This window comes from Notechis scutatus, chromosome 1, assembly GCF_049901735.1.
Source record: "Notechis scutatus isolate UNSWTSFEM ecotype Mainland chromosome 1, rNotScu1.2, whole genome shotgun sequence".
NCBI lineage: Eukaryota > Metazoa > Chordata > Lepidosauria > Squamata > Elapidae > Notechis > Notechis scutatus.
The window spans coordinates 336,607,947-336,628,628 of record NC_142009.1 but is presented as its reverse complement, the minus strand read 5'-3'; the positions used below and the strand labels follow the sequence as shown (position 1 = coordinate 336,628,628).

General features: G+C 48.9%; 1 protein-coding gene across 1 annotated transcript; it reads right to left on the bottom strand.

Annotated features, from left to right (window-relative positions):
• Positions 1 to 3,051: 3,051 nt before the first annotated feature.
• On the bottom strand, positions 3,052 to 20,638 carry SIRT6 (sirtuin 6). The gene is made up of 8 exons (XM_087952083.1): positions 20,442 to 20,638; positions 17,969 to 18,096; positions 15,610 to 15,792; positions 14,371 to 14,430; positions 13,103 to 13,198; positions 8,551 to 8,631; positions 5,974 to 6,097; positions 3,052 to 4,094 (listed from the first exon to the last, which is right to left on the bottom strand). The coding sequence occupies exons 1-8, from the start codon at positions 20,505 to 20,507 to the stop codon at positions 3,783 to 3,785; spliced, it is 1,050 nt and encodes a 349-aa protein (XP_087808209.1). The 5' UTR covers positions 20,508 to 20,638; the 3' UTR covers positions 3,052 to 3,782.
• Positions 20,639 to 20,682: the final 44 nt, after the last annotated feature.

Sequence of the window (20,682 nt, the reverse complement as noted above, 5' to 3'; positions counted from 1 at the left end):
GGTTGTTAAGTGAATCGGGCTTCCCCCGTTGACTTCGGCTGGCGGGGAGGTCGCAGAAAGGGAATCACGTGACCTCAGGACGCTGCAACCGTCGTAAATATGAGTCACTGGCCAAGTGTTGAGTTTTGAATGAGACACTGCAATGGTCATTAAGTGTGAAAAACTGAAGTCATTAAGTCATTTTTTTCCAGTGCTGTTGTAACTTGGAACGGTCACTAAGCAAACCATTGTACATCGAGGACTACTGTAGTTGCAACTTGCCCCCCTCCCCCCCCGGAAAAATGCAGGCAATCCTCAACTTACGACCACCATTGAGCCCCAAATTTATGTTGCTAAGTGAGACGGTTAAGTGAGTTTTGCCTCATTCTACAACCGTTCTTGCCCAAGTGAATATCACTGCAGATGTTAAGTTAGGGACACGGTTGCTAAGTGAACCTCCACTTATCCTCGGATTTTGCTTGTCAGCAGGCTGAGAAAAGTGATCCCAGGACTCTGGGACACTCTGACCGTCACCCATACAGGCAGTCCTTGAGTTATGACCACAAGTGTTGAGCCCAAAATTGAGGTTGCTAAGTGAAACATTGGTTAAGCGAGTTTACCTTGTTTGACGACGCACACATCCTTGCCACCGTTAAGTGGAACGCCGCGTTGTTATGGATACAGTCGTTAAGTGAATCCGTTGACTTTGCTTGTCAGAAGGTCGCCAAAGGGGGAATCACATTCACCCCCTGGGGGACACTGCACACCGTCGTAAATCCGAGTCAGTTGTCCAGTGTCTGAATTTGCATCACCTCTTCATGGGGAGGCTGCAAAGGCCGTAACTTTGGAAAAAAAACGGTCCTAAGTCACATTTTTCGGTGCCGTCGTTAAGTTTGGACGGTCGCTAAACCAACTGCTGTTGAGGACTGCCTGTATGAACCGGTGGCCAAGTCTGGATGTGTTGTGGTTAGCCGGCAGCAGGTGCAGATGGCTGAGGAGAGTGATGAGGGGCCGGGACCATCCGGGAGTGGACTGCTGCCTTCAGAGATTGTGGGGGCTGTCAGCAGTGATGAGGAGGTTCCCGAGGAGCCTGTGCCAAATGCGTGTGCACGAAGGATTACTCGGAGGAAAGAACAATTACAGCAGCACAGGCAACTCGGGAGTAAGGCTGCAAGGTAATGGCTCCTCCTCCCTCCAGAGGATAAAAGCCAGGTTTGATAAAAGTGTTCTTTGCAGAAAGCAACGAAGCTCTGAAGCTCAACGGGTGGACATCTTGTAAATTAGTTCTTATCTCTGGGTTTTTGGCAGCCTTGACGAACAACTTGGCAAGGCTCTTTCTTGTCGGAGCTAATGAGTAGAAAGCAGCCTTTTCTCGGTAAAGGAACAGCATTCGTTACTAAACCTTAAAAGGTGGGGGCTGCTGCCTTTGTCTGTGTTTGCTCTTTGGGAACCCGGTTTGGGTCAGAACAGGGTGCTGCAACGGTCACAAGCGTGAAAAACGGCCGTAAGTCCATTTTTTCCCCCCAGTGCCGTTGTTACTTTGGTCACTCAAAGGAGGACATTGTGGAGTTGCTGTGCGGTTTTATTTTATTCCAAGACAGAAGAAACAATAAGACGCTTATTCTCCTCACCCCGACTTTCATTTTATTAATTGGTGAGCACCACACAGACACACACACACATTCCTATGACTGGGAAATTGCACTAGGGAATAAGATGGGGGGGGGGGAGGGAGGGGCTTCCGAGAGCAAGAAAAAAAAAATCCTATGCACGACTTCATATTTCCTCCTCCACCCACCCCCGGAAAAGAAAGCAGCCGTGGCATCTTGGGGGGGTGGCGTCCCAGGTATCACCCCAAAACCCTGGAACACTGGGGACCCTCCCCTCAATTTGCATTCCTGGGATGGGCTGACCTGAGAAGTGAGGAAGTGGGGGGCTCATGGGCTGGAAGGAAGGGCCCGGCCCCCCCACCACTTATGGGGCACAGCTTTATAGAGAACCCTGACGCTAGACGCAGGGGTGGGCAACTATGGCCCTTTTATGAATTATGGACTTCAACTCCCAGAATTCCTGAGCAAGCCATGGCTTGCTCAGGAATTCTGGGAGTTGAAGTCCATAATTCATAAAGGGCCATAGTTGCCCACCCCTGCGTCTAGAGAGACAAAACGGACACGCGACTCAAGGGACGCCGTTTCCTATCCTAAATGACTCCCACAAAGGTCGTTGTTTCAACGCTCTTTTCCTCTCCTCCTCCTCCGCGGTTGATCAGGAAACGGAGGAGGAGGAGGACGGACGGGAGCTCAGCGTTGGCGAACCAAGAGACGGGGGTGCGGGTAGCAGCAAAACCAGTGGACCCGTAGCTGAGAATGGGGAGGGTGTGTGTGTCAGTGGAGTCGGGGAAGGGAAGGGGAGAGGACCGAGGAGAGGAGGGAGGGAGGGAAAGAAAGGAGGACAAAGAACGGGGGGGGGGACAGGGAACAAATGGATGAAAGAAGGAAGGGAAAGAGAGAAGGGAAGGGGAGATGACTGAGGGGAGGGGAGGAGGAGAGAGGGGAGGGGAGAGAAAAGGGGGAGAGAAAAGGGGGAAGAGAGTAGAGCAGATGCCTTCAAACTTGACAGCTTTAAGGCTCGTGGACTTCAACTCCCAGAATTCCTCCTCCAACTCCCAGAATTCCTCCTCTCAGTCATGTTAGCTCAGGAATTCTGGGAGTTGAAGTCCACAAGCCTTAAAATGGCCGACGTTGAAGACCCCCGTGCTAGACCAGGGGTCTTCAAACTTGACCGCTTTAAGGCTTGTGGACTTCAACTCCCAGAATTCCTCCTCTCAGTCAGGTTAGCTCGGGAATTCTGGGAGTTGAAGTCCACAAGCCTTAAAATGGCCGCGTTGAAGACCCCCCGTGCTAGACCAGGGTCTTCAAACTTGACCGCTTTAAGGCTTGTGGACTTCAACTCCCAGAATTCCTCCTCTCAGTCAGGTTAGCTCGGGAATTCTGGGAGTTGAAGTCCACAAGCCTTAAAATGGCCGACGTTGAAGACCCCCCCCGTGCTAGACCAGGGGTCTTCAAACTTGACCGCTTTAAGGCTTGTGGACTTCAACTCCCAGAATTCCTCCTCTCAGTCAGGTTAGCTCAGGAATTCTGGGAGTTGAAGTCCACAAGCCTTAAAATGGCCGACGTTGAAGACCCCCGTGCTAGACCAGGGGTCTTCAAACTTGACCGCTTTAAGGCTTGTGGACTTCAACTCCCAGAATTCCTCCTCTCAGTCAGGTTAGCTCGGGAATTCTGGGAGTTGAAGTCCACAAGCCTAAAATGACGACGTTGAAGACCCCCCGTGCTAGACCAGGGGTCTTCAAACTTGACCGCTTTAAGGCTTGTGGACTTCAACTCCCAGAATTCCTCCTCTCAGTCAGGTTAGCTCGGGAATTCTGGGAGTTGAAGTCCACGAATCTTCAAACTGGCCAAGTTTGAAGGCCCTTGGAGTAGAGAGAGGGAAGAGAAGAGGAGGGGAGGAAGATGGAGAAGGGAAGGGACCCCCGTCCCTCAATAGCACCCAAGAGGCATAAAAAGAGGGCACAAGCCTTGTTTCCTGGCCTGTCCCATGGAAAGGCGGCTAACTGACTAGCCTTCTTCCAGAGACAGAAAATCTGGGCTTCGACATTTCAGGGAAAGACGAAAATCGCACACAGAACCCGGAGGAAGACCATTCTCCAAAAAAAAAAAAAAAAAAAGTCAGGTAGAAATGCCCAAGGCCAACGCTGGTTTTCGGAGAGATCCCGGGCAGCAGCCACGCGGGGACGGCGCCCGTCAAGTGGGCAGCGGCTCCAGCTTCGGCCGCTTCACTGGGACCGAGCCGCCATCCAGCAGGCAGGGTTCCTGTTTCAGCCCCGCCGCGTGTCCCAGGGCTTCCCGCACGCCGTTCCAGCAGGGCGGCGGCTCCTCCTTGCTCAGGAACGGCAAGTCCGTGCCAGCCTTGGCGAGGGGTTTGGGCTCCTGCGGCTCCGCGCTCTCCACCACCAGAGGCCCCGTCCACTCCGGGATCTCCAGCCCGAGGAGCTTCATGAGCTTCGTGATGACCTCGTCCACGTAGCCGTGGATGCGCAGGTCCGCCTGCTTGTCCTGAGGGCCAGAAAAAGAAGGGCCGAAGATGTGACGCGGGACACAGAATGGGGAGCAAGGGTCTTGGGGCGGCTTCCGGGTCCAATCCAAGGTGTTGGGGAAGGGAGAGAAGAGAGAGAGAGAGAGGAGAGGGTAATGAAGAGGAGAGGGGAGCGGGGAGGACAGGAGAATTGAGAGGGGAGGGGAGCGGGGAGGACAGGGGAGAGGACAGGAGTGGAGAGTTGAGAGGGAGAGGAGGGAGGGGAGGGGAGGGGAGATGACAAGGAAATGGAGTGGAGAGGGGAGAGGAGTGGAGTGGGTAATGAAGAGAGAGGGGAGAGTGCAGAAGATGGGGGTGGAGAGTGGAGAGGGGAGGGGAGAGAGGACAGGACAGGGGGTGGAGAGGAGAGTGGAGAGAGTAATGAAGAAACGAGGGAGGGGAGAGGAGATGGGAATGGAGGGGAGGAATGAAGAGAAGGTGACAAGGGAGTGGAGACGTGAGGGGAGGGGAGAGGGGAGAAGAGGGGGGGGAAAGACAGGGGAGGGAGAGGGGAGTGGAGAGGGTTATGAAGAGGGAAGTGGAGAGGACAGAAGAGTGGAGAGGGGAGGGGAGAGAGGACAGGACAGGAGGGTGGAGAGGAGAGTGGAAAGAGTAATGAAGAAACGAGGGAGAGGAGAGAAGATGGGAATGGAGGGAGGAATGAAGAGAAGGTGACAAGGGAGGGGAGAGGCGAGGGGAGAGGGAGAGGGAAGAAGAGGGGTGGAGAAGACAGGGGAGTGGAAAGGGAGAGTGGAGGGAAGTGGAGAGGACAGGGGAGTGGAGGAAGAAGAGGGGAGGACGGGGGGGGGGAGGGGAGGGGGAGGGAAAGGAGAGGGGAGTGGGAGGGAACAGGGGGGGAGAGCAGAGGGGAGAGAGGAGCAAATCTTCCTTCCCCCATTTATTCTGTTTGTCAGAAGCTGGCTGGGCAGGTCACAAAAGGGGGATCGGAGGACCTAAAGAGGGCGCTCACCGCAGGAGGTGGCCGACAGGGTAAGGAGGCCTCCATCCTGTCCCATCCCTCTCTCCTCGGCTGGGGTTCCATCATTGTTTGCAAAGTTTTAATGACTTTTTCTATTTCTCTTTTTCCATTCTATAAGCTGCCCAGAGTTGCCCTATCGGGAAGACAAGCGAGGTATAAATTCAATCAATAAATAAACCAAACGGCAAAGAGGCCGAAGAGACATCCAAGCTGTAGAGAGCCAACGGGGGAGATAACCAGGCTGAGACCAAGGCGGGGTCAAACGCGTCATTAGTCTGGAGTCTCTCCGCTCCTGCCCCCACCCTTGAAATCCATGGACTCTTATCTGGGGCCAATTTGCCTGGACCGTGAGTAGATCAGATCCTGGGGTGTACAGATAGCGGGAAATAAGAGTAGGCCTAGAGGTGGAGCTCTCTCTCACCTCACAATCAAGGAGGCTGTGAGTTCGATCCTAGGGAGGAGGCAGATTATTTCTCTCTCTGGGCACAATGAAGATAGATCTGCTGAACAAAATTCCTCATTGGCAACGGGAAGCACATCCGGCCAGGAAACACTCAGCTCCATTCAGTGGCCAAGACTCCACCCCGCAGAGGTTATGGGGGGTCATTAATAGATGATGATATAGCAGGAAATAAACTCTTGAGTAGTTTTGAACTCTCTTCTGGTTTCTTGCACCTGACAGGCAAGTCACTACAGACCTGCCTTCCTCCTCCTCCTCCTCCTCCTCCCTCCTCCTCCTCCTCCTCCTCCTCAACTAGCCAGGTCCTCCCAAGAGCATCCTGGCTTGTCGGTTTATCCCCTCCTCCTTTTCCCAACCGAAGGGGGAAAGCCCCCGAGGAGCGGAAGCGTTGAGGGACGAGGGGCTTCTGGGGCGGACTCACGTGCTTGGTGGGCTGCAGGTTGACGATCACCAGCTTCCCGCCTTTCTTCTTGGTCAGCAGCGGAAGGTCCCCGCTGGGCTTGATCTGCAGCGAGGTCCCCAGGGTGATGGATAAGGAGGCCCTCCTGCAGGCAGAGGAGAAATCAGCCCCGGGAAGGGGACCCTTTTCCACGGGGCAAGCGGAGCGGAGGAGAACGGAGGGAGTCTAGAGCAGGGGTCCCCAACCTTTTTTATGCCGCGCCCGGTACCGGCATCAGCTGGGCGCCGTGAGCGGAAAAGCTCACCGGCCCGGACCGGCATCAGCTCCGGGCGCCGCCATCTTGTTTTGATGAAAAAGTGAGCTTCCGGAAATGGTGAGCTCACCGGAAGCACTTTTTCATCAAAACAAGATGGCGAAATGGCTTTCCAGCTCACGCTTTCATCCAGTGAGCTTTTCTGGGTAGAAATGGCTTTCTACCCGGAAAAGCTCACCGAAGCACTTTTTCATCAAAACAAGATGGCGGCGCCCAGCAAACCAGCGGCCCGGGTAGGATTTGTTCCACAAGATGGGACGCCAGTGCGCTTTTCCTGCGGACCGGAAAAGTGGTTCAAACAAGATGGCGGGAGCAAGCCCCTGCCCTAGAGGCACGGACCGGTGTGGCGGACCGGTGGTTGGCTCTTTAAGACTTGTGGACTTCAACTCCCAGATTTCCTCAGCCAGCTTTGCTGGCTGAGGAATTCTGGGAGTTGAAGTCCACAAGTCTTAAAGTTGCCAAGGTTGGACACCCCTGCCTCTAGAGCTTAGTCTGCTGCTGGAAGGATTTTTACCACCCCTCCCTTGATTGCCCCGCCTGTAAAAATCATAAAAAGACGGGATACAAATTAAATATCAAGGAATTTAAAGGAAGGAAGGAAGGTCTGGTTGTTGTCTGGTAGCAGCTGTGTCTTCTTGTTATTTTTGAAGGCAATATGTGAGGGACACCGTTGTGGGCGCCATGGGGCTCAGGGCCACCCACTGGCTCTGCTCTCCCTAGTTCGGGTGGGTTAAGGCAGTGACATTTTGTGGAAAGGAGGCGGAGGAGGACTGTGTGGTCCTGGGTGCTCTCTGAGCTGGGTGGTTTTCTTGCAGATGTTTCATAAACCCAACTAGGCAGCGTCATCAGTGCTAGAAGTGGGAGAAGTTTGTGGAGAGGAGGAGGAGGAGGAGGAGGAGGAGGAGGAGGAGGAGGAGGAGGAGGAGGAGGAGGAGGAGGAGGAGGAGTTGCTCTCTGTTTATAAACCAGTGGCTTGCCCTGACAGTGTTGCCTGATTGGTTAATCTATTGTTTTTTGTTTGCTTGTGAGACCCCTCACATCCCGGACATAAACTGTTTCAACTCCTTCCCTCAAAACGATGCTATAGAGCATGACACACCAGGACAACTAGACACAAGGACGGTTTTTCCCCTTGAACGCCATCACTCTGCTAAACAAATAATTCCCTCAATACTGTCCAACTATTACAAAGTCTGCATTACTATTACTATTAATCTTCTCGTCACTCCTTATCTCCCATCCCCTCCCACTTGTGACTGTATGACTTTAACTTTGTTGCTTGTATCTCTATGATCTATACTGACTGTTTCCTAGTATGATTTGATGGCTTATTTGTACCCTGTGACCATCATTAAGTGTTTGTACCTGATGATCCTTGATTCTTGATGAATGTATCTTTTCTTTTATGTACACTGAGAGTATTTATACCAAAACAAATTCCTTGTGTGTCCAATCACACTTGGCCAATAAAAGAATTCTATTCTATTCTATTCTATTCTATTCTATTCTATTCTATTCTATTCTATTCTATTCTATTCTATTCTAATTCTATTCTATTCCTTATTTGTTCTATTCTATTCTATTCCTTATTCATTCCATATTTTCTATTCTATTCTATTCTATTCTATTCTATTCCTATTCTAATTCAATATATACTATTCTATTCTATTCTATTCTTTATTCCAATAGTCTATTCTAATTCCATCTCTTCTCTTCTCTTCCTATTCTATTCTATTCTCTATTCATTCCAATATAATATTCTATTCCATTCCATTCCTATTCCTATTCCTATTCTATTCTATTGTTGGTCTGAGTTGGTAATTCCTTGGAGCATTGTTTAATACTTGACAACTTGTATATAAACAGAGAGCCAACCCCACTGCCTTCTAGCACTGATGATGTTACCTAGTTGGGTCATGAAATGTCTGCAGGGAACTACCAAGCTCAGAGAGCACCAAGGACCTCATAGCGGCCCAGCTTCTCCTCCTCCTTTTCCTCTCCTCCTCCATTCCACAAACCTCAGTCCCTTCTATCACTGATGACATTACCTAGCTGGGTCACGAAACGTCTGCCAGAAAGCCACCCACCTCAGAGACGCCCAGTTCAATCCCGAGCTACACAGGTCCTCTTCTACTGGTGACCTTTTCCAAGTGGTTTGTGAACCCCGTCGGTCTTCACCTTGGCTTCCTCAACGGTGGCTTCCGCCCACCACTGTGGATAGATTCTGAAAGAGCCAACCCAACGGAAATTCAGAAATTTGGGACCGGTGTTGTGGAAAAACCGACCTGCTGGCTTCGGAGGCCAAATTGAGATCCCGGTCCGGCAGGGAGTCCTCCCAGTCTAAGATGGTGTCCATTAACTTGCCTCTTTAAGAAAAAAAAAAAACACAAAAAGGCAGACCGATCAAACCAACGGTGAATGGGAAATAAAAGCATTTTTTTTAAATACTTCCCCTCCCTCCCAGAGTTTTGGGGTGTATTTCTACCATCAGGAGTCCCAAGCCCCCCTTCCTCTTCCTCCAGAGAGTTGGAAGGCGTGAATGAAGACCCCCAACCCACATTTCCTAGCCTCGTCTTCCAAACCCCAGCGGAGAGGAATTGAAGGGCCTTTTTCAAAAGCAAGCAGCTCACAAAATAAAAGATAGGGAGGATCTGATCTTGGGAGGGAGGAATAGACATGGATTCCATGGGATTTTTTTTTCCCCCCCCAGGAAGTTTGACAGGCAGCTTGGATTTTTCCTGTTTAGCTCACCGGAGTTTGCATCCGATCTCTGGCTCATTGATACCGATCACGGATCTCCAAACCCCAGAGCAATTCTGGGACTTCAACTCCCAGAATTCCCCAGCCAAAGAGACCTCTGCTCAAGATAGAACACAGGTCATTTAGTGACCATTTGAAATTGCAATGTCCCTGGAAAAAAAAAGGGATGGATGACCATTTCCACCCTTATGACCGCTGCGTCCCACAAGATCCAAATCCAGACGCTTGGCAACCAACTCATATTTACGACAGTTTGCGGTCTCCCGGGGGGTCACGTGATCCCCTTTTGCGACCTTCGGACGAGCCAAGTCAACAGGGAAAGCCTGGTTCGCTTAACAACCATGTGAGTAACAACTGCATTCGCTTAAGGACTGTGGCAAGGTCGTAAAATGAGGCAAAACGCACTTTTAACCAATGTCCCGCTTTAGCAACCATGTGAGTAACAACTGCAGGCATTCGCTTTAAGGACGGTGGCAAGAAAGGTCGTAAAAGGAGGCCAAACGCACTTTTAACCAACGTCCCGCTTTAGCAACGGAAAGGTTGGTTGTGAAGGGCCAATTGTGGCCGTTGAGGGCTACCTGTAGAGTCCTTGTTTAACAACGGCTCGAAGTTCAAGCTACAGCAGATCAGCCTCCCCCAAAGGTACTTACAAAGGTACTTTGAATTCCCGGGGTCTACGCCACACGCCTCCCCATGGTCCTGTGAACACATTTTGGGTGTTCGACAACTGACCTGCATTGATGGCCATTTGCAGTCTCCAGTTGAGATAATTTTAATGGGCCAAAGGAAAGGAAGGGAAGAATACGACGACTGGGTGGGGCCAGTCTGAAGGACCACGGGGGACATCAGAGCATCGTCCGTTATCTCAGGGTCTGCCCCAAAGAGGAGGAGGAGGGGGGCGTCAATCTATTCTCCAAAGCCCCTGAGGGCAGGATAAGAAGCAATGGATGGAAATTAATCCAGGAGAGAAGCAACCTTAATTATAATTAAGTATAATATAATTATAATTAACCAGTGGGACTGCTTGCCCACCAGTAGTTGTGGTTGCTCCATCACTGGAGGTTTGAGAAAGAGGCTGGACAGCCATTTGTCTGGAATGGCCTAGGGCTGCCCTTTGGAGCAGGGGGCTGGACTAGAAGACCTTCCAGGGACCTTTTCCAACTTCCTTCCTGGAGACAATGAAGGACTGAGATGGGTGCAAATTGAGCAGGGACTGTTAAAGACAACCCATCTTCTCCAGGGTTAGGATTCAATTTTTTTAAACAACCGGTTCTGTGGGCGTGGCTTAGGTGGTGGGTGTGGCTTGGTGGTCATGTGGCTGGGTGGGCGTGGCTGGGTGGTCATGTGACTGGCTGGGCGTGGCCAACTCAACATCACTCACATCGAGGCACGCATCTCCTCGCCTGGCCTCTCCTGACTGTGGGGATGCCGCAACAGTCGTAAGTGTGAAAAAGGGTCATAAGTCACTTTTGTCAGTGCCATTGTAACTTTGACTGGTCACTCCACACAAACTACCAGCAAAGGAGGGGAAAAAAAACTCAAGAGACGTTCCTGAGACAGGAAGTCTCGTCCTGCCAAGAATGTAATAAGGGTTAACGGAGAGGCAGTTTCTGTAAGCAACACCAGAATGTTTCCTTCCTGCCTTCCTTACAGGATTAGGCCAGTAATTTCTTCTAACAACCAGTTCTCCAAACTGGTTAGAATGTTAACAACCAGTTCTAGTGAATAGGTGCAAACTGGTAGAATCCCACCCTTGATCTTCTCCCTGCCTTTTTCCTTAGCAACTCCCCTCTCCACAAAGGACCCCCAAGTTGCTATTAGTAATCTTGTTGAGATTTAACGCCAGCTGAAAGCATTTGGGCTGAGAGGCGTTTCCACACACCCCTTCCCGGATGGGAGTGGCAGCTGTGGGGCAGCTGCCCTCCCTAACAGGCATTTTGCTCCCAAATACGAAGGGGAAGGGGGGACTCCCGGCATGCCCCCCCCCACCGGCCTTTGGCTGATATTTTTAAACCACTTTTAAACCAATTAACCAGTAGAACAGCTTGCCTTCATTTGTTAAGTGAGTTTTGCCTCATTTTACCACCTTTCTTGCTCCAGTTGTTAAGTGAATCACTGCAGGGTTTTTTATGTTTATTTATTTTTTTTGCAAACATGTCAATGCGTGAACAGTGTGTCACCTGAGTGTCATACATTTTGATACAAATGAAGTAGTATTAATCATATTTGTTTCATTTAACAAGCTTGTATAATTCTAATAATAATAATAATAATACACATATTTATGTGTATTATATATTTAAACAAGCTTGATACCGGTGCTTCGCTATGAAATTATGTGGTCAGGCTGTTTTCGGGGAGGAAAATAAGGAGAAAAAAATTCTGTCTCTGCCTAACCAGCATCCATCTGGCTAGCATCCCGCTAGCGGTATTCATCTGGCTAGCGTCCTGTCAGTGTGTGAGAGTGTTGAGGGCTGTTTGGAAACTGAAACAGTATTGGAAACTGAAACAGTGAGCAAGGAGACAGCAAGGAGCCTGGGCGTGGCTTAGCTCAACTGTTCTGTACTAAAGCTGCTTGGTGCTCTGAAACTGAAACTGAACCTCCTCTCCTCTGCTTGTGTTTTGCATTTGGAAGAGATTTCTTTTCAGGTGGGGAGTAGAACTCCTTAGCATCAGAGTGTGTTAATGATAATAATAATATAGGAAATACTCTAAATGCTCTGATGGTCTTTTTGAAAAACCCTTTCTTAGTGAGCACCTAGAAGCCAAGAAGAACATATGTGCCAAGTTTCAAATTTGTAAGCTTTATGGCTCTGGAGATTTTGTGATGATGCGTGAGGGGGTCTTTCGCTTTTATATATATATATAGATTCTATAATCTTTCATTATTTAGATATTCAACATTTCACGGTGTTATTTTTATGCCAATCACCCTATTCTAAATGTCATTGGATTAATCCTATTTTATTGATCGATCACGGCAGTTGATAAGCAAGTGACTCGGTTGTTAAGTGAATCTGGCTTCCCCGTTCATTTTGCTTGTCACAAGATCGCAAAAGGGGACCACGTTGCCCTGGGATACTACAACCGTCGCAAATATGAGTCGGTTGCCAAGTGTCTGAATTTGGATCACATGACCACAGGGAGACGGCACAGGTTCGTAAGTGTGAAAAACGGTCATAAGTCCCGTTTTTCCAGTGCCGTTGTAACTTTGAACCAGGGGTCCCCAAACTTGGTCACTTGAAGCCATAGCTGGCTGGAGAGTTCTGGGAGTTGAAGTCCACAAGTCTTCAAGTGGCCAAGTTTGGAGACCCCTGCTTTGAACGGTCACTAAACAAAGCGTCGTAAGCTGAGGGCTACCTGTCATTAAGATATCAAACAGGCTGCATTCACACCGCACGGCCAATCAACGAAACGGTCTTTATGTGATGGGACTTGATGGGACTGGGGTGTGAATTCTGGGAGTTGAAGTCCACAAGTCTTCAAGTGGCCAAGTTTGGAGACCCCTGCTTTGAACAGTCACTAAACAAAGCGTCGTAAGCTGAGGGCTACCTGTCATTAAGGTATCAAACGGGCTGCATTCACACCGCACAGCCAATCAACGAAACGGTCTTTATGTGATGGGACTTGATGGGACTGGGGTGTGAATTCTGGGAGTTGAAGTCCACAAGTCTTCAAGTGGCCAAGTTTGGAGACCCCTGCTTTGAACAGTCACTAAACAAAGCGTCGTAAGCTGAGGGCTACCTGTCATTAAGGTATCAAACGGGCTGCATTCACACCGCACAGCCAATCAACGAAACGGTCTTTATGTGATGGGACTTGATGGGACTGGGGTGTGAATTCTGGGAGTTGAAGTCCACAAGTCTTCAAGTGGCCAAGTTTGGAGACCCCTGCTTTGAACAGTCACTAAACAAAGCGTCGTAAGCTGAGGGCTACCTGTCATTAAGGTATCAAATGGGCTGCATTCACACCGCATAGCCCATCAACGAAATGGTCTTTATGTGACGTGACTGGGGTGTGAACGGGGCTCATCCTTTGGGAAGGAGTCATGGGGAGGCAGCCGTGGGGCGCACGCACCTGCAGGATCGGAGCCCTCGGCGTTTGGAGACGTCGCAGAGCCGGCCGGTGGGTTTGAGCCCCATGGTGCCCACAACGGTGTCCCTCACGTATTGCCTTCAAAAACAATAAAATAATTTTATTTATTTATTTATTCATTGGTATTTATTTCTTTATTTTGTTTCCCGTCTTTTATGACTTTTACAAATAACTCAGGGGGGCGAACATATCCAACACATCTTCTTCCCCTTACTTTCCCCAGAAGAACCCTATGAGGTGGGTTGGGCCGAGAGAGAGGGACTGGTCCTGAGTCACCCAGCTGGCTTTCATGCCATGCCTAAGGCGGGACTAGAACTCCCAGTCTCCTGGTGATTGGCCCAAAGCCCCCCATGAAAGTGGCTCTCATGCCTTAAGGCGGGACTAGAACTCCCAGTCTCCTGGTGATTGGCCCAAAGACCCCCATGAAAGTGGCTCTCATGCCTTAAGGTGGGACTAGAACTCACAGTCTCCTGGTGATTGGCTCAAAATCACCCAGCTGGCTCTCAGGCCTAAGGCGGGACTAGAGCTCCCAGTCTCCCGGTCTCTAGCCTTGCTGCCTTATCTAGTAGACTAAGTGGGAAGCATTGCTGCCATCCACATCTTGGACCGAGGGAGGGGACTACGCATTAACAGCTCCCAACTAAAATTAGCATCTTCTGCTTCCAGGGGTGGGAAGAACCGTCTCTTGGCCTGAGTCCCTGACTTGTGGGGAACTGACCTCCTGATAGGCCGCTGAGATACTTTCACTGGGGTGGGGAAGATCCAGATTCTCCTTTTGACTAAAATTAGGGGAGGATGTCTTGCTAAGAGAGAGAGGGGGGTACGCTGGCCTAGAGGTGGAGCTCTCACGTCACAGTCAGGAGGATGTGAGTTCGATCCTAGCTAGCGGCAGATATTTCTCCCTCTGGAAACAACGAGACTATATCTGCTGAACAAAACCCCCCACTGGCAACAGGAAGGGCATCCGGCCAGTAAGACACTCTGCTAGCTCCGTTCGGTTGCCTAGACTCCACCCCGCAAGGGATTATGGGGGTCATTAAGAGATGACGATGACGAGGCCTTGCTAAGAGAGAGCCAACCCAGGCCACTAATCCCCATGGCAGAAATCCTGCAGGGTGGTGTCCCACTTTAGGAATGCTGAGCGTCCCTGGTTTAAAAAAATATATATCACTGTGATTAAAAGCCACCTTTGTTTTTCAGGCACGTAAAAGCAGCTGGGAGGGGGTGTGTGTGGAATAAAAGGAACATACTTGCCACATTTAATGCATTCCTCTACGAACATGTTCCCGTGCAGTTCTGCCAGCTTGTCCCTAGAGCGGAGACATGAAGAAAAGGTGCTGGATGGCGAAGATCAGATGTGCTAGAACAGGGGTCTCCAAAGACCCCAGAGCTGCCCTTCTTCTCCTCCAACACTTTCTCCTCCTCCTCCTCCGATACTCTCTCCTTCTCTTTCTCCACCTTCCCCAACACTTTCTCTTCACTTCCTCCAATACTTCCTTCTTCTACTTCTTCACCACTCTTTCTCCTCCTCCTTCTCCAACCCTTTCTCCTTCTCCTCCCCCCCCCCTCTCCACAGGCCCTTCTTAACTGATGATGTTCCCTAGTTTGGGTAATGAAACCTCTGCGAGAAAACCGCCAACCATCAGAGAGCACCAAGGACTCCACAGTTTCATTCCTTCCATGCTAGAAAAATTTGAATTCCAATGCATCTCTAAAATCCAGCAGCAGGGAACAACAGTTTTCTCTCCATTCTCTCGCTTCCCCAAAACGAAACTTTCAAGAGCCCAATCCTGAAAACATCGAACGTTTCACTTTGGGAAAGTGAGAGGACGAGGGTTAGGGTTAGGCAGGGTATGGCTGGCTCAGGACTTCTGAGAGTTGATTGCCACAAGCCGTAAAAGGGCCATTGTTCCCTGACTGTTCCCTGACTAGGGTGATTTGTTGGAAAGACCTGGCTCCACACACTATCGGCTGCAACTTTTCTTTAAAAAAAAAAGAAACATTTTTAAAAGTTAACTTATAAAGTATTATAAAATACAAAATACAAAAGTAAAGAGCAGCGAGGAGGCAGGGGAAAGAGGAAAAGGAAGTGAAGAAAGATAGGGGAAAGAAAAGACAAGGAAGCACTGACTTCTGACTCTCCCTGTTGCAGTAGAATAGGGCATTAGCATCAAATCACAGCTTTTGGTTTTTCCATAATAATATGAACAAGCCATTTCTATACAGACCTATCCATCTAATCCAGGCCTCCCCCAAACTTGGCAAATTGGCATAGCCGGCTGAGGAATTCTGGGAGCTGAAGCCCACAAGTCTTAAAAGTTGCCAAGTTTGGAGGCCTCTGATCTAATCTGTCAAACCCAAAGTCAAGAGTTTCCTTCTTTTCCACATCAAGCCCGAAATTTGGAAGCTGTTTCCACAAAAGGGCTTATGGTTCTTTTCTTTCAATCAGAACGGTCGGTTTTGCCCTTTTCAAGCAGGTGAGCGTTTACCTGGGGAAGCCGGACCTCACGTGAAGCCCGTCGATGTTCTGGCTGACCAGGAAGTGCAGGATGCCCACGCGGTGGAGCTCCAACAGAGCCATGTGCGTCTTCGAGGGCCTCGCGTTCTCAAAGGTGGTGTCAAATTTGGGCACCAGGCCCCGCTCCTCCATGGTCCACACCCCATTTGGGCCTCTGCACCAAGGAAGAGAAGCACAGTGGGTCCTCCACTTACAACGGTTCATTTAGTGACGGCTTGAAGTCGCAACCGCACTGAGGAAAAAAAGTAACGTAAAGTCCCTTTTTCCACACTTTGAGACCATCGCGGTCACATGATCAAGATTCGGGACGCTTGGCCGTTGACTCCTATTTATGACAGTGCCCCAGGGTAAGGTGATCCCCTTTTGCGACGTTCTGAGGAGTCAAATCACTGGGGAAGGCAAAATTCGCTTAACGAGCACGTGACTAACTTAAGAACTTAACAACGGTGGCAAATAAGGTCGTAAAATGGGACAAACCCCACTCAAGAGCTGTCCTGCTTAGCAGCAGAAAATCTGGAGCTCCATTGTGGTCATACCTATCAATGGCATAACTCAGGGCTACCTGAGGAACCCTCTCGCCTCAGACCGACCCGATGACACCAAAAGGGACATGCTGAAAGTCCCGTCGGCTAAGGAATTTCGGACAGCGGGGGTGCAGCTTCTGCCCTCTGCAGCATTGTGCCCCTTGAGGTGATATTTCGCCTCATCCCAACTTCCAAAAGGGCCTTGAAAGCCTGGCTCTGTGGTTTGGCCTGGGGTTCTGGAGAAGGATACTGGATTAAACAGAAGACACCCCACCGTCCACCTCCCACCCCATTTCAGGCTCCCTTCCTCCATCTTGGGCAAGAAAACTTAGGCAAGAAAAACCCAAAGTACACATACAGACTGGGTGAAACCAGGCTCAATAGAAGGAACTGGGAGGGGGATCTTGAGAGTTAGTGGACAAACAGCTAAACAGGAGCCAGCTGTGTGCAGCAGCAGCAGCCAAAAAGGCCAATGCAATCCTAAGTTGCATTAACAGAGGGATACAATCAAGATCAAGGGAGGTACTAATACCACTCTGTGAAGTCTTAGTAAGACCACACCTAGAGTCCCGCACCCAGTTTTGGTCACCACTCAAAAAAAAAGATGTTGAGGCTCTAGAAAAAGTGCAGAGAACAGCAACCAGGATGATGAGGGGAGGATAAAACATACAAAGAATGGTTGCAGGAACTGGGCCTGGCTAGTCTAGTGAAGAGAAGGACCAGGGGATACAGGAGAGCAGTCTTCCAGTATTTGAGGGGCTGCCCCAGAGAGAAGGAAGGGGTCAAGCTATTTTCCAAGGCACCCGAAGGCCAGACAAGGAATATTGGATGGAAACTGATCAAGGGGAGATTTAATCTGGAAATAAGGAGAAACTTTCTGACAGTGAGAACAATCAACCCATGGAACAGAAGTTGCCTTTGGAAGTTGTGGGAGCTTCATCCCTGGAGGCTTTCAAGAATAGACTGGACTGTCAGAAATGGTGTAGGGTCTCCTGCTTGGGTGGATGGGGGTTGGACTAGATGACCTACAAGGTCCCTTTCAACTCTATTATTCTGAATCTGTGTCTTAATTGGAGACAATTAGTCTAATGTTATATTGACAGTTTTACCATACTGTTTTTATTGTGTTGTAAGCCGTCCAGAGTAGTGTCACAGCGAAATGAGCAACATATAAATTTAATAAATAAAATAAGAAAAAAAAATCCAGCTTTGAACCTGGTAAAACCAGCTGCAGGAAGAATGTTCCTGAAAGATGATGAAACTCCCCAATGTAGATGAGATAAAAAAGAGGGGAAACTCTAGTTGTACGAAGAGAGAATGATTATATTTCCTTATTGTTCGTGAAAATGTCATGGAAATAATTTCAAGGATAGGCCGTACTCCTTCAACCTGGCCTTTAATTCGACCGACTTCCTGGATTAATCATCAGAATCAACATAACCAGGAGAAATGTCTGTTGGACTAGATGACCTACAAGGTTCCCTTTCATTATTTCAAATAGTCACTAAATGAGGACTACCTGTATTGGATGGACTGTTCAACTATAAATCTGCAGGCTTTTTCTTGGATTCCCCCCAAATGAGATTGAGCATTCAAGGCTTCATAATTCATCATCCGTGCACTGAGCGCAGCTTCCAAACCAAAATCATGTCTTCATTTCTACGCACAGCTTCATAAGCCAAAGTGGCTCATTCAAAGCCTGCTGTTCCCATACCTGGAATCTAAAACTTGGTTCTGAAAATTCCGAGTTAGGTAAAACTTGACTTCTGATGCAGACCTCTGGCCTTCGGCTGTCCATTTCCTCACCTGAAATCCGGAATCCCTGAAGATGTGCTGATACCCGCCCCGGTGTGAAAGACCACGTTGAAAGAATTCTGGATCAAGTCAGCCAGCTGGTGGATCTTCCTCTCCAACTCGTCCGGTGGATCGAAAATCTGAACGAAAGATTGAAGACATTAGAGCGAGCGTCGACTGGATTGCCTAGCAGAGGTGAGAGCAAGCACTTCCAAAGGTGTGAACCCTACGCTGGGTACAGCCAGCCAGGAATGTAAATGCCATGTTAAGCCTGAGAGAGAACCCGCTGCCAGGTGCCCCCTGCCCAGATAAAGTCTGCCCTTGTTGCTTTCTGCTATATTAATATATTAATTATATCACTCTCTCTCTATAAAAGCGAAATACCACTCACGCATCATCACAAAATCTCCAGACCTACAAACTTGAAACTTGGCACGTCTGTTCCTCTTGGCTTCTAGGTGATCACTAAGAAAGGATTTTTTGAAATGACCATCATAGCGTTAGTATTTCCTATTGTAGGAAGTTAGCACCCACCCCTCTCCTAGAAAAATGAAATATTCTAGGAAATATTAAAAAGGCAGAATATTTCTCCTAAAAACTTACCTACACACACACACACACACACACACACATATCTTTGCTAATGGGCCACTACTCTGGCCTAGGCCAGTCTATTTTATGTAACAAAGATCTACTCCAGGTAGAGCTATAATAGGAATTGCCCAAAGCCCTTTCATTATGTCATCATCCAGCAAGGCTCAACCAAGCCCGGGACTCAGGACAGCCTACACAGTTGCCCCTGCCCATGCTGACAACCAATCAGAATACAAGTTCAAATTCAAATCCCAACAGAGACACTCAGCCCTTTTTCCTTCTTTTCCTTCACCCAACATCTTGAAGCATGTGATCGTCCTTTTCACTTTGAAGCTCCAAGCCATGTGGTCCTCCTGTCTTCATTAAAACCTTCTTTCCAAACAGCCTCCATGTTTTCCGGTGTCTTTTTCCCCACTTGGAACTGAACCCAGAAGGATATTTCTTCCAACACTGTATTATTATTAACACGCTCTGATGCTAAGGAGTTTCGACTCTCCCTCCCCACCAGAAAGGAAATCTCTTCCAAAGGCAAAACACAGCAGAAGAGTTTCAGTTTCAGAGCACCAAGCAGCTTTAGTACAGAACAGTTGAGCTAAGCCACGCCCAGGCTCCTTGCTGTCTCCTCCTTGCTCACACAGCAAATACTCTTTCAGTTTCCAAACAGCCCTCCACTCTCTCACACCCTAACAGGACGCTAGCCAGAGGAATACCGATGGATGCTGGGTAGACAGAGGCAGAATAATTTTTCCCCTTTAATTTCCTCCCCAAAAACTAAGCCCAACCACATAATTTCATAGCGAAGCACCGGATATCGAGCTAGTATTAATATACTTAGTGATACCAGGGTGAAATGCCCCTGCTTAAGTATTTTGAACAGGTTGATAAAATGTTGAGTAAGTGATGGTTAAGTCTTTAGGCCCTTCTTTGGCTAAATTGAGGTTTTTATACGATTGGGGGGGGGGGAGAGATCTGTTATTGTAAATGCCAATCCCTATATTATTGACGTATTCCATTATTCCATTTCTAATAACTGTTGATTAATATTGCATTTCTACGCATTGTGTCCAGACCACAGGCTGGTGAGACAGAGATGGAATTTTTTTTTAATGTGATATAAAAATATGTATCCATAAAACATATTAATTTTAATATATCTATAAAAAAAAATTTTTAGGATAGATTTGGGAAGATTATATGAATAATAATACTAAGTATTATAATACCATTTTATGAAAAATAACACTAAGTAAACTAATAGTTATCTCGCAAAATATGAATGAATAAAATTATTGTCAAAGGAGTGATTAATCATGATACGAGGGTATTTCATTTCTGATTGAGAATATGAGTTATTATGCAATGTAACTGTTAATTGATGACTATGAAATGGATGCACAAAAAAATTTGTAAACCAACCGGCACACTGCTTGTATATTTATGGAAGAAAAGTTGGATGTTTTTATGTTTTGTTTGTTTATGTTTGTCTTTAAAAATCAATAAAAAAAACAAAATAAAACATATATTAAGAAAAAAGGAACGATAAAGGAAACCTCCCCTCCCCCCCCCCCCAATGCTGGTTGGGGGGATTCTGGGAATTGTAGTCCATGCTGCCAACTTTAGGGGGGGGGAAAAGAAGCCCTGGAAGGGGGGGGGAATCAGCTCCCTCAACGCCCCCTGTGCCTCAGTTTCCCCCTTCTCCTTCCGTGCCTCAGTTTCCCTCCAGGCCCGCTCAGCTTTAGGGATCCTGAGACACCCCACCCCGTCCCACCCCCTCGTGCCTCAGTTTCCCCAAGGGAGGCCTTCGGCCACCCCTCCACGGCCGAGGGTCCCTCAGGCGGGCCCGTTCCCATGGCAACCAGGCCTCTCTCGCCTGCCGCGCCTCTCCCCTCACCTCCGGGAGGCCGCATTTCCCTTTGTCCGCGTAGGGCGACAACCCCGCCGCGTAATTCACCGACATCCCGTCGCTGTCCTCGCCGCCCGGGGCTACGTCTTCATCGTTTCGTTGGGAATCATTAGGGACCCCGCAACCACCCCCACCCCCTCAGCGGATAACTTCCGGTCGGGGGGGAAGGGAGGTTTTGCGCAAGCGCATTCCGCGAGAGCGTTCCGCCGTGGGTTGGGTGGAGCGGTTC

Coding starts and splice junctions, on each gene's coding strand:
- SIRT6 (XM_087952083.1), bottom strand. CDS start 20,507: ATGTCGGTGAATTACGCGGCGGGGTTGTCGCCCTACGCGGACAAAGGG. Junction 14,431..15,609: donor GTGAGGTCCGGCTTCCCCAG/GTAAACGCTCAC, acceptor TCTCCGCTCTAG/GGACAAGCTGGCAGAACTGC. Junction 6,098..8,550: donor TTGGCCTCCGAAGCCAGCAG/GTCGGTTTTTCC, acceptor CTCTGCCTGCAG/GAGGGCCTCCTTATCCATCA.